Here is a 12,876-nt window from a genome sequence, read left to right as displayed (position 1 = left end):
ATATATAAATATTTAAATATTTTTAAATTGAAATGTATATATAAAAGGGTTTATGTTTAAATAGTACATTAACATTCAATTACATCTTCATATTAAAGAAAACTATAATAATATTTTTTTTAATTTTTTACAAATATTCAGTCTTAATAATCATAGACAAATTTTCCTTTTTTTATATTTATTATAAGACTGTTGTGATAGTTGAAAAACATTGTGTTTATAATGACAACATGAAAGCTGTTCATAAAGGAAAATATGTTGTCTTTTTTTGTCTATGGTCAAGTATGGAAGGTATAACATTTTTGTGAAAGACTTTAGCTACATCTTTCACATCGAAAGACCTCATTGTTTTAAATATTGCTTCCAGTGGCATTGTTTCATTATTATATACCGATGATAGAACAACTCATTCTCGATTTAAAATTAAAATATATTTAATAATATAAAACGACTATATTTACAATACATTTTTTGGCATAGTATATAGAGACTTAATTATCTTTTTTTTTTATTTGTATTAAACTATTCATTGTAATTTACACATTATATATAATAATAAAGATCGAGCGACAAGCTTACACCCCCTAAGCATCTCGTGTTTAAACTATATATATAAAAAAACAAATATTTATAAAAGCAAAATATAATAGAATGTTTTTTTGCTACATTCCTGGGTTAACAACTTAACATAGATAAAGTTTTAGACGCATCAAAACACAGAGACAATAGTCAAAAACTAAGCAGCAGAAAATGGGTTCAAGCCTTCATCAGCCTATCAACCATCACACTCTCACTCTACTTCCTCCATGTTTCAATCCTATCCGACCGATTACTAATATCCCATCACAAAACAATCTCCCTCAAGAAGCATCCCGATCTTCCGTTACGTTTCAATTCCGATGGCACCTTCAAGATCCTTCAGGTTAATTATTATTAATTCACTAATACATCTTTGTTTTATACAATTGATTGATTCTATGCGTTGTGTTGTGATTAGGTTGCTGATATGCATTACGGAACTGGGTTAACTCGGTGCAGAGATGTTTTGAGCTCCGAGTTTGACTCGTGTTCGGATTGGAACACGACTTTGTTCTTGAAGCGGATGATCGATGCCGAGAAGCCCGATTTTATTTCTTTTACTGGTACAAGATTTTGTGTTCTAGAACATTTAGTTTAGTAAAAATGAATTATGTATGCAAAGGTGCAAATCGTATCCTGTTAACCAAAACCGGTTATTAACCGAACATAGGTTAACATGATTAGTGTTTATAAGGTTTAATTTAATAGGCTAAGATTATGGCAAATTGGAAATAAATAATCCTACCTGTTGTGTATTGACCGATAATAATCGCGCCTTTAAAAATAATCACTACCAACGGTCCAACCTTTCAACTATTTTAGTCTCAATGAACCCCCGTTAAAAAACATTTAACGTTGTTAAGTTTTTTTTTTCCAATTTGCAATCCGATGTTTTAGGGCTTTTGATCGGAAGAAGGATACGAATCGACTGATGTAATACTTATCTCGAAACAATGATCCGAAACGACGAAACAGTGTTTCAATTCGGGTGTTTGAATTTTCAGTTAACAAAAATCAAACCATTTGAATCATTGTTTTGAGATAAGTTTTACAATAGTCGACTCGTATCCTTCTTCCGATCAAAGTACCTAACAAATCGGTTTGAAACTCGGAAAAAAACATAATGACGTTAAGTGTTTTTTAACGGAGGTCCATTGAGACAAAAATAGTTGAAAGGTTGGACCGTTGGTAGTGATTATTTTTAAAGGTGAGATTATTTATTTCCAATTTGTCTAATATTAATAGGTTATTACGCTTACATAGGTTATAGATTTTTCACTCAAAAACTGGTTAGGAATCGTAACCGTTTAAACAGTATTTGCACCACTATGTGTATGTTTAACCATATTCAGTCATATACTTTTTAATTTCGTCTTTATGAATTGTGTTTACTAAACTATGGTAGAATATGTGATTATTGAAGAATTCTTCTTCAGTTCTAGTGAAATTTAGATGTTGACTTTAGAAGATCAAATTACTTTCGGATTTCTAAAATTTCAGTCGATTTCACAACTTGTTTTGGCGGAAAATGTTAGGTCACTAAGTTTAATTTGTTGAAACTATTACATCTCATATGTTGATTTAGTATCCAATTTTTTTAATCTGTTCTATGAGACTGTTAGTGACTATGAGCTCGAGCTCAGGTCGTTTTCACTTACTAGAGCTCAAGCTCAGCTAGCTTTGAGCTCTTTTTCTTAAGCTTGAGCTTGGCTCATGAGTCGTTTCTTTCAATCATGGGCTTGGCTTGCTTATTATATGTTAATTAATTTATGTACATGCATAATTATTTTTATATATTTTTAGAAAACCCTTAAACTAGCCTAAGCATGGCTCAAGCTCGTGTAATACTTTAAACGAGCCAAAGCTTAACTCGAGCACATGTAGTACTTTAAACGAGCCAAAGCTCGACTCGAGTTTGTGTAGTATCTTAAACGAGTCAAATCTCTGCTCAAGATCGGTTGTGCAATGTGAAATTGATATATAGAAGTCCAAAAGAGGTCTAAAGTAAAAATTCGCAAGACTCATGAAGGCTCAACGAGCTTAAACGAGCTCCCCATACAAGGGTCAAGCTCGATAACTAAACTAGCTTTTCTTGAGGCTCGAGCTCGAAAAAGCTCGGCTCGTTTCGAGTTTTTTATTCATCTAATCTCGAGTAGCTCACAAGCAGCTCGGCTCATTTGCACCCCAATATGTGAGGTATGCTAGAAGTAACTAATTAACTGTACATCTGGTGTGCCTTAAATTGAATGGATTATACAAAACATAGCACTCCTTTACATATAGGATACTATTACTAACTAATTAACTGTACAAGCCTCTATAGCATACATAACAGAAATGTACAAGTGTAAACTGCACACCAACTAACAAACTAACCGTTTAACGACTCTTAATTAACATCATGTTTTTTCTCATGCAATACTAGGGGATAACATATTCGGGTCAAGTACTAATGATGCTGCAGAGTCACTATTTAAAGCATTCGGTCCAGCAATGGATTCAAGGCTTCCATGGGCTGCGGTTTTGGGTAATCACGACCAAGAGTCAACTATGACCCGTGAAGAGCTGATGTCATTCATATCACTCATGGATTATTCACTTTCACAACCCAACCCGTTAACTCAAGACCCGAAAGACCCTACAAAACAAAAAGTTATGACAGCAATCGATGGGTTCGGGAACTATGATCTCAGAGTATGGGGCCCACCAGGGTCCCACATGGCCAACAAGACGGTATTCAATCTCTTCTTTCTAGACAGTGGGGATAGAGCCTTTGTTGATGGGTTTAAGACGTATGGATGGATCAAGGAGTCTCAACTTAGTTGGCTACGTGGTGCTTCTAAGGTATATTGTGCATAAAATCAAGGTGGCAATTTCGACCCGTATGTTAATGAATGGGTCGATTTGGGTTGCGTTTTCTTGGCCCGTCTACTAATGAATGGGATGATTTGATTTGTGTTTATCTCAAACTTACCGATAGAAAGTTTTAGCTATCAGGGAAACGGGTCAAATGAGTCAAAACCGACTAAAGTCATGCATCGTCTTTTTTTAAGAATACAACCTTCTAAACAGTTTTATTCATATATTGTTTTTGCAAAGGCAATTTGCATAAAAAAATATTTTTGTTACAGAAAATACCGTTTAAATTAAATGAAAATTTGATTTAAAGTAACTTTTTTTGACAAAAGGTAATAGAAAGCCAACTCAACCCGGCCCGTTATGACATGTACTAAAATATGAACCAGTCTGATTTGTTATCTGAACGGTCCAACTTACCCATGAAGTCATGAACCCCCTTATGTGAACTGGTTCAATTAGATTTAGATTTAGATTTAGATTTCATTAACATGTTGCAGGGTCTCGCTAACAGGCCCACAATCATGAAAACGATCAATCACAAGACATTCCGTCGCTAGCATTCTTCCATATCCCGATACCCGAGATTCGGACGGGGCCTTTTCGTGAAATATTCGGGGAATACAGGGAACATGTGGCATGTTCAATAGTGAACTCTGGGGTCTTGCAGACACTTGTGTCAATGGGAGATGTAAAAGCGGTGTTTTTGGGTCATGATCACCTAAATGATTTTTGTGGGAATTTGAATGGTGTATGGTTTTGTTATGGTGGTGGATTCGGGTATCATGGTTATGGTCGGGCTGGGTGGTCGAGACGGGGTCGGGTCATACTTGGTCAACTTAAAAAGGGGAAAAATGATTGGATGGGAGTTGAATCAATTCAGACGTGGAAGCGACTTGATGATGAAAACTTGACTAAAATTGACCACCAGATATTGTGGACGTCGTCAAAGTGATTCTTGTTGCAGGTGAGTCTAAATGTGCAAAAATGGCTTTTGCCCCTTTGACATGTTTCGTTTTAACTTAATAATTGCTGTGTCTGTTTTGAATTAACTATACTGATAGATTTGTTTATTTCTGCAGGATGGTTATATTGTCAAGAACTTTGTTGTTGGCATGGCGAAAGGGTTTGTAAAGTTCGGATGTAATGATACAATCGTGAGATACATTTTGTGTATAATGTTTTGATGTGTATTTCAGATTTTATCTCCTGGAATGGTAGATTCACTGTACGATAAATGGCGGCAAAGTTGTGTAGGAACTGGTATAAATATAATCAGGTTTTGGGTTGGCCAATCCAAACCCCTGTTTGATAAACATGTAGTGTTTGGGTTGACCGGTCTAATAAAGGTTGTGTTTGGGTTGTATCATAGGTTTCTTCATTTTTTTAGATATTAGTATCTATATGTGTAAGCTAAAACCTTTATATGGTACATACAAATGGTAATATGCAAGTTTACCCGGTTGCTTGTTAATGGGTCAGCTTGGGTTATATGCACGATCTTTTAACAAGTGAAACGGGTAAAAGATATAAAATTAACTCAAAAGAACGGAGGGATTAAATCTAGTCAAAAGTTGCCAATGTGTATAAAGACTTCTGAATGACAAATATTGGTTATTACTCAATACGTTATGTCATTGTGACCGTGAAAGTGAAGTGTGTCACATAGGCGTCACTCTCAGACAAAGACTACGCGGCCTCTTAAGTGAAGTTGAAAATTAGCTTCGTCATGGGTATTTTTACGCATGAAAGGAGATGTGTTTTATATTTGATAAAAAAATCCAAACGATTTACAATGAAGTGGCAGGTAAGTGGGGAACAAGCTGCGCCGCAATCCTCTTTTGGATAGCAAACTCAATCCTACTAAAAATAAAGTTTCGGTTTTTATGGGCCGATAAGTTACTATGCACGAATTTCTGAACTCTGTTCAAAAGGCCCACGCGGTATCCGGAGCTAAGAAACCAAAAGTGTACAAAGGGGACAAACACTTGTTGATCCTCCAAACATGCTCTCTCATGTTTAGCAACCTTGTCTGATGTCGCCTTCAATGTTGCCTGACCTACTACAAATCCATTGCCCCTAAGCCCAACAAGAGGGGACACCCCTGTGAGGTCCACACAAGCGTGTTTTCCCATACCCATCAAAAAACAAGAATATCGACCGGTCGTAATGTAGATCTTCCTTCAAGAGGATCCGTAAGAAAGTTTACGGGGGCTTCCTTTTTAGCCGAGATTCCGGCTCATTTAAGAACATCGCATGGAACATCCCTCACCAAATCATGTATGTACTTAAACCCAGACAACTCTTTGCAATGAATTGCATGCTCGCCGAAAGAATTCAAACAAACCTTGCGGCAAACCGGGCATGGCTCATCTACCGGAAACAAATGGATCATTAACCGATACTTCAGGATGGTCCGGTACTCTAAAGCCGGCATATGTTGGCCCAATCTTTCAATAGTGAGAACACTTAAGAAATCCTGAGCCCGAGGAGCCCCAAGGCACTCAAACACCGCTTTTTAACGAGGGGATAAATCCAACTTCATTTCCAAACTCTGAATGATTTCACTATAAAAGGCACTCGCCAAAGCATGTTGGGCTTTAAGGGGGCGGTGTCTTTATTAGAGAAACCGTTAATATCAAAATCGGGAAGTGAAATGTGCAATCTATCTATCGCACTCCTATAATCGGAGTCAAACCCATCAATACCATAACCTCAAAGAATGTGGTCTTGCAATTCCCAAGATTGCGCCCTCGAGGCCACAAACGCATATGTAGATATGTCTGAAGCTAAACATAAAGCCAAACCTCCAAAACGAGTCGGAAGTGATGCCAACCTCCATTGAAAATCTCCAAAGAAGGCACCACCACAAACCACGATGTCCTCAATCGTCCCCCTAAGGCCATTGTCAAACACAGAAACTGCTTCCCCTACATACACAGATTGGCATATTCTGAGGCCGAATAACAACTTTCCAACTCCTATACACGAGCGGAGCAAAAGGAGCTCACATTAAAGATTAAAGATGTGTTTAAATTTTAATAATATTTATTATTTGGTGAAGTCAATCACAAAGTAATACATCATTCACCTTTCACTAACCATAACACCTCGATCATGAGTGTGATCCCCTCTGCTTAGGTGGCTCCTACACGGTACGCCTTCACTAACACTTTTCACTAACCATATCACATGTCTTATCAAACAAATACAATTTCATGTTTACATGATACATTTTTACCTCAAAATTTTGACATGAAGTGTTTAGAACCTGTCTCCGGCCCCAAACACTACAAAATGTACTTACCTATATAGACTCGTTATTTCTTGAGTTTGTTGCCAGCGGGGCCATCCCCCGAGAATAATAAAAAAATTTATGCCTCGTGCGAGACAAAATTTAGGCCTCTTCCTTTTATTATACAAACTCATCAGTTATATATAAAAAAATCACAATACGAGTGCTTGGATATAGTTTTGAGAAAATAAAAACTTGTGTATACACGGCCCTTTGTCTGCCTTTGTTTTTCCCCCTCTAGCTACTTCTTTTTACGTTTTTGGGCGCTGAAGAGGTATTTGTATTTAAGAACGGGAAAAAAAAATATTTGAAGTTTTAATTATTGATGTTATGAAACATATATTACATTTTGATTTGGCTTTATAAACCCATTGTCAAGTTTATTCAATTTTTTTTAGAAAAATCACGAACAAAGGTTGCTCAGGGTTTTGAAAATTCCTTAATTAGAGCTTTTTCCAATAATACCTCTAGACAAAAGTTAAATGAAAAGGTAAAAAAAAACTGGTCTATTTGGATTAATTAGACAGAAGACGTGTTATGCATTTATGATCTATTAATAAGCCACTAAGTTTGATCTTGAGTTATTATTTATAATTTAACTGCATGTGGTCCAATTTGTATCTCTGCATCCAGGCCTTCCTCTTTATTTAATCAAATTGGATTTGAGTCTTATATATTATATAAAAGTTACAACAAATCTTTGGGCTCTTTAAATATTTGGGCCTCGTGCAGTGGCACAGACTGCACTGCCCAAGAGCCGGACTTGGTTGCCTGAGTCAACCAACGACGTGATTTGCATCTTCGGATACTACATTGGCGGTAGTTATTAAAATGAATATAGAAGTTGTCCTAAAGTATCAAAGAACAAAAATGGTTGGATCATATATAAAAGTTTTTCAATACGTGATGCTGGAGTTCATGTGTTAGAAAGTGAACAAAGTATTATAAGACGAGATATATAAATTTAGTGGTATGCAATTAAATAGAATATCATAAATACAACATCTCCATTACAAATGCTCTTAAAAAATCATATCTCGAGTTAAAATGTAAAATGTATAGTGTTGTAATTTTTAAGGCTTTATATAAATTCATAGAAATAATAAAACTTTCTTCTATACGAATTGTAATTTTCGTTTCCCCATTCACACTAATGCAGGGATGAGTAAATGATACCATATTACCATGTATCAATACCGGTATTGAAACGGGTATTTCAGTATCGATATCAAAATTTTAAGAAAATCGAAATTGGCATCGATAATTATCGAATTTTTGCCTATAGTACCAGTACCGTCCTACCATATAGAGTATTTTGGATACCGATATCAAGTTTTTAATAAAATCGAAACCACGGGTTTGCATTTATTGAACTTACTATTTTTATAACTTGGCATTTGATTTCTCATACAAAATAAAGCAAACGGTAAGAAGATATAAAAATGCAGAGAAGCGGCTGAATTAACCGTCAACACTCTCAGATCAGGTGTGTGTGTGTGCTTCATCATCTTAAACCATTTCGCTTTTAATTTAACGTTTATATATTCTCATGAAATTTAGGTGTCATTTGATTAGAGTTATGTGATTACGGAACTGTATGGCTAGCTGTTCGTCGATTTAAATCTCGGTTTTCTAATCGTGAATCGACTTGGTTCGTTTTGACTTACTACTTACTAGAGCTCGGCTCGTTTGTTATTTATTTGTTAAACTATATCTTTTTAGTTAATTTTATATATTTTGAAAAGAAAAACATCTTAAATGAGCCTAAGCTCGGCTTGAGATCGTGCAGGACCTTAAACGTGCCAAAGCTCGGCTCGGCTCGGCTCGGCTCGACCTCGGTTGTGCAGTGTAAAATTTATATATCAAAGTCCAAAAGAGGTAAAACATAAAAATAGACAAGGCTCGAGTTCGATAACTAAATGAGCTTTATTTGAGGTCGGGCTCGGTTCAATAACTAAACAAGCTTACTTTGAGGCTCGGGCTCAATAACTAAACGAGCTTTATTTGAGCCTCGGGCTCGATAACTAAACAAGCTTTATTTGAGGGTTCGGGCTTGGAAGCTAAACGGGCTTTATTTGAGGCTTGGCCTCTGCTCGGTAACTAAACAAGCTTTATTTGAGGTAGGGCTCGGAAGCTAAACAAGCTTTATTTGAGGCTTGGGCTCTACTCAATAAATAAGCGAGCCTTAAATCTCAGTTTTGTTATTGTGAATAGGCTAGGTTAGAGTTCGGCTCGTTTATTATGTATTTATTTATTAAATGTATGTTTTTAATTAATTTTGTATATTTTGAAAAAAAAAACCCTTAAACGAGCCTAAGCTCTACTCGTTAATTGAACAAGCTTTATTTGAAGCTCGGGGCTCGTCTAGGAAAAAGCTGGGCTCGTTTCGAGCTTTTTATTGATCCGAGATCGAGTAATTCGCGAGCAGCTCAGCTCGTTCGCACCCCTATGCGTAAGTAATATTTGATACTCCAGAATTGAAAACCTAATTGCACGAGAATGATTTAGTTTGAGATTTAGTTAATTACTAGTTATTAGGCCTGGAGGAAGCTGATTTGAACTTGAAGTTTATTAATACTAACTGTTTGTTTAATATTTACTACTAGAAAATGACAGAGTGATGAAGTTGTATACAGGATCCGTCAGCAAATTGGCTAATCAGGTGAGCGATGTGATTACTAGAATCAGTTAAATTCTGTTTTTAATATAATCTTCTGAGGTTGAGTTGAAAATGGTAATGCAGTTCTAAGTTTCTTATTTTGCATTTTTTGTTCAACGGGACAGCTCGAGCGCAGGAATAACTGTAACAGCTTAAAAGAAGAACTGAAGAGAGTGAATGATGAATATACCAAGAAAGAGAATGTACGTGACTATCAACAGTACAGGAACTGTTATTTCTGTTTTTATCCAAATGAATATGGCCTGTTAAGCCACATAAAGTAACTTTAATACATAACTGAATATGTGTTGTAGACGAACCGGCCAGTCAAAGAAACGTTTTGAACTCTTAGGCGGGAAGTCTGTTTATGTTCATTTTATCCAACAAATGAACGAACATTAACTAAATGTTTTGGTCATCTAGTTTATCGAATGAATATGAACACATATCTCATTCGTTCGTAATGTTCATTTAATGTTTATTTCATTTATGTTCCAATATGTAGAAACATAGATAATATAGCAGGTAGGCGGGCAACAAGCTGCTCCGCCACCCCTTTCTGAATTGCAAACCCTAACCTGCTAAAGACATACCCCTGCCCCTTTGGAGTCGACACATTGCTATGCACAACCTGTTGGACCCTGGTTAGAAAACGGATAGCTTCCGGTGCCAAGGAGCCAAATGTATCAAAAGCCAGAGGGACAAAAACATGTTGGTTCTCTTCGCAGGCTTTAGCATGTTTCTCCACCTTCTTCGTTTCAGCCCTTTTCATTGCTTGCCCAGCTACAAACCCATTATCCCTCAAACCAGCTAAGGGAGATACCCCTGTGAGGTCAACACAAGTGTGTTTTCCCCCGGCCCAACCAAAGATGAGCAAATCTGCCGGTCGTAGAGTGGATCTCCCTTCCGTGGGGTCTGTAAGGAAGTTTCGGGGGCTTCCTTTTTAGCTGATATCCCAGCTCGCCTTAAGATGTCCCAAAGAACGTCCCGCACCCAATCATGTCGGTATTTGAACCCAGGCATCTCCTTGCAATGAACCGCATGCTCTCCGAATTTATCCAGGCAGGCCTTACGGCAGATCGGACATGTTTCGTCTCCGAATTTATACATTGATTTACAAATTCACTAAAGCAGATTAATAATACTAGTAATAGAGTGGGACCGGGCCATTTTCAGAGCCATTAGCCCGTTAAGCTTCAAATTTTCTGTTGCAAACGTTTAGAATTTAGAAATCCTATGATCGAGTCACGATTCTTTTAGTAATTAATTGGTTTTATATACTAATTTTTTTGTATTTCTATTTTTTGTATTGGTGTATGTTCACTTATGACTTATGTATGTTCAGAATATTAATGAACGAGCGTAAACGGGCACAAACAAGTTCATTTTCTTAACGAAGAAGAACAAATGCTTGTTTATATATTTATGTTTGTTTATTTTTTTGGTTAAGGTTAACCATCCCGTTTGAACTCATTCAGTTCATTTACAGTCCTAATCTGCACATCCTTAGAATTTAACATCACATATATCTACAATCTAATAATCTAGAAAGAAGCCCACATACATTTCGTCAGCGAAAGTTGTTTTTTTTCACCTCTTCTATGACGGCTTAATTACCACTTTGAATTTGCAACAGGAGTTAAGAAATACAATCAACCAGCTGAAGTATGATTATGAGAACGGAATCAAAGGGCTGGAAGCTCAAATCAAGTGAGTATATGTTGTAAAGCACTTTTTTTTTCTTGATCAATTTGTGTTAGCAAATAATTACTGTAAAACAGAGATAACCTGGCTCAGAAAAAGGCAAATGAATCAACCATCAATCAGCTCCACCAAGATTTAACTGCACATAGGAACCATGCTGAAGCTTTAGCAAAAAAACTGGATGAGGTTCATTCAGATGTTGAAATGACATGTGAGCTTCTGTTCAGTTATTTATAATATAAAGACATTTATTTACATGTTCTTTTAGACTGACATGTGTGGCACTTTTATTCTAGATCAATTTGAGATACAAGATCTGAAAGATTGTCTTATGATGGAACAGGAAGAGAAAAACGGTCTGAACAGGAAGCTCCAGAGTCTTGAAAAGGAATGTATGTTCGTGTTACGTATACAATAATGAAAATTCCAATCAACCTGCTTGTGGGTTGACGGGTGGGTTCAGTTATACTTTATTTAACCGTTAAAATGGGTTAATTTTGGCTAAGATAGATACGGGTGGAACATGTTGAAAGTCATCTGAATTTAATGCATAAAACCTCCTAATATCATATTACGCATAAAACCTCCTAATATCATATTACCTATTAAGATATCCATTGTAATACCATAGTTTTAATATAATAGTAACAATTTAATCATTGGTAGAACTTATGTAAAACAAGGGAAAAAAGTATGTGCAGGTCGGTCCCACCTGACCCATTTGCTATTTCTGCCACTTTTATTAATAGTATGGTTCCGTCCAGTTTTACTTCTATACTGAATGTTTCGGTTATCGAAAATATCTAATAGTTTGGGTTAGTTTTGATTTCGATTATCAGTAAAATGCACAAAATGGTTCTAACTGATCGATGACCATCAGGCTGACAGGCTTCATCTTGAGGTCCTTGTGTCAAGTTCAGTATATATTTTGTCTCTAAAAAGGATTTTATACATTTAATATATATTTACACATGAATGTTTGGATTTTACTTATTTAACAATAAAATAAAATAAAAACATGATGTTTTGGTTTGGTTATTCAGCTGTGAAAAATCATGACTGAAACCGGACCATGAATATAAGCTTTTAGAAAACACAGAACCGAACCATGGGTTATTTGTTTGGTTCAGTTTTTTCTATTAATTTGGTTATTAATAACCATAATTGGCAATGATATGTTCGGTTAAATACGTCTTTGTGTGTGTTGCAGTACTGATCAGCAGATCAAAGTTGGCTGAAAGTGAAAACAAACAGGATTTGAGTTCAAACCGACATGTTGAAACCCTGAAGCAGAAAGTAATGAAACTAAGGAAGGAAAACGAGGTCCTCAAAAGACGACTGGTCGATTCAAAAGAGTGCTGATACATCATACATTTCAACAATAAGTACTGCAAATCTAACCTTCATATTCAAACTGTCATCATTGAAACATACAACTGTATAGAACATAACATCTAGTAGCAATATAAGCCTTATTTTGCTTCACTAGGCTTATCGATTATGTAAATCGTGAACCTCACCATTTCTTTTACCGTATTGTAACTTCGTGTTTTGTTATGAATGAAACTTACTTTTATGTAAATACTTTTGTTCAATCTTAGGTCTCAGTTGTTGTGTTCCGAAAAAAGAAAAAAAATTAAGAAATTTCAGTGCTGGTGCATCAGCACAGGGCGTGCCATGCCCCAACACAGGGTGTGCCACACTTATGCTAGCTAGATTTTTAAGTTTTAAGACCGATTTTTGTCATATTCCTAACCCTAGACACCCCGTTTCTTTCTCACTC

The 12,876-nt window shown here is 36.1% G+C and overlaps 2 protein-coding genes across 2 annotated transcripts; both read left to right on the top strand.

Annotated features, from left to right (window-relative positions):
- The first annotated feature begins 230 nt into the window (after positions 1-230).
- LOC143610591 (putative inactive purple acid phosphatase 28) lies at positions 231-4,911 on the top strand. Its single transcript, XM_077085032.1, has 6 exons — positions 231-291; positions 693-922; positions 998-1,142; positions 3,005-3,423; positions 3,950-4,402; positions 4,518-4,911. The coding sequence occupies exons 1-5, from the start codon at positions 231-233 to the stop codon at positions 4,388-4,390; spliced, it is 1,296 nt and encodes a 431-aa protein (XP_076941147.1). The 3' UTR covers positions 4,391-4,402; positions 4,518-4,911.
- A 3,271-nt stretch (positions 4,912-8,182) lies between these two features.
- Positions 8,183-12,538, top strand: LOC143610595 (protein At-4/1-like). Its single transcript, XM_077085035.1, has 7 exons — positions 8,183-8,216; positions 9,337-9,392; positions 9,515-9,592; positions 11,026-11,099; positions 11,171-11,304; positions 11,390-11,485; positions 12,304-12,538. The coding sequence occupies exons 2-7, from the start codon at positions 9,351-9,353 to the stop codon at positions 12,453-12,455; spliced, it is 576 nt and encodes a 191-aa protein (XP_076941150.1). The 5' UTR covers positions 8,183-8,216; positions 9,337-9,350; the 3' UTR covers positions 12,456-12,538.
- Positions 12,539-12,876: the final 338 nt, after the last annotated feature.

This window comes from Bidens hawaiensis, unplaced genomic scaffold (assembly GCF_021521415.1).
Source record: "Bidens hawaiensis isolate Kalapana, Puna unplaced genomic scaffold, B.hawaiensis_p1.1 tig00027063_1, whole genome shotgun sequence".
Lineage (NCBI taxonomy): Eukaryota > Viridiplantae > Streptophyta > Magnoliopsida > Asterales > Asteraceae > Bidens > Bidens hawaiensis.
This window is presented reverse-complemented; position numbering and strand designations above follow the sequence as displayed.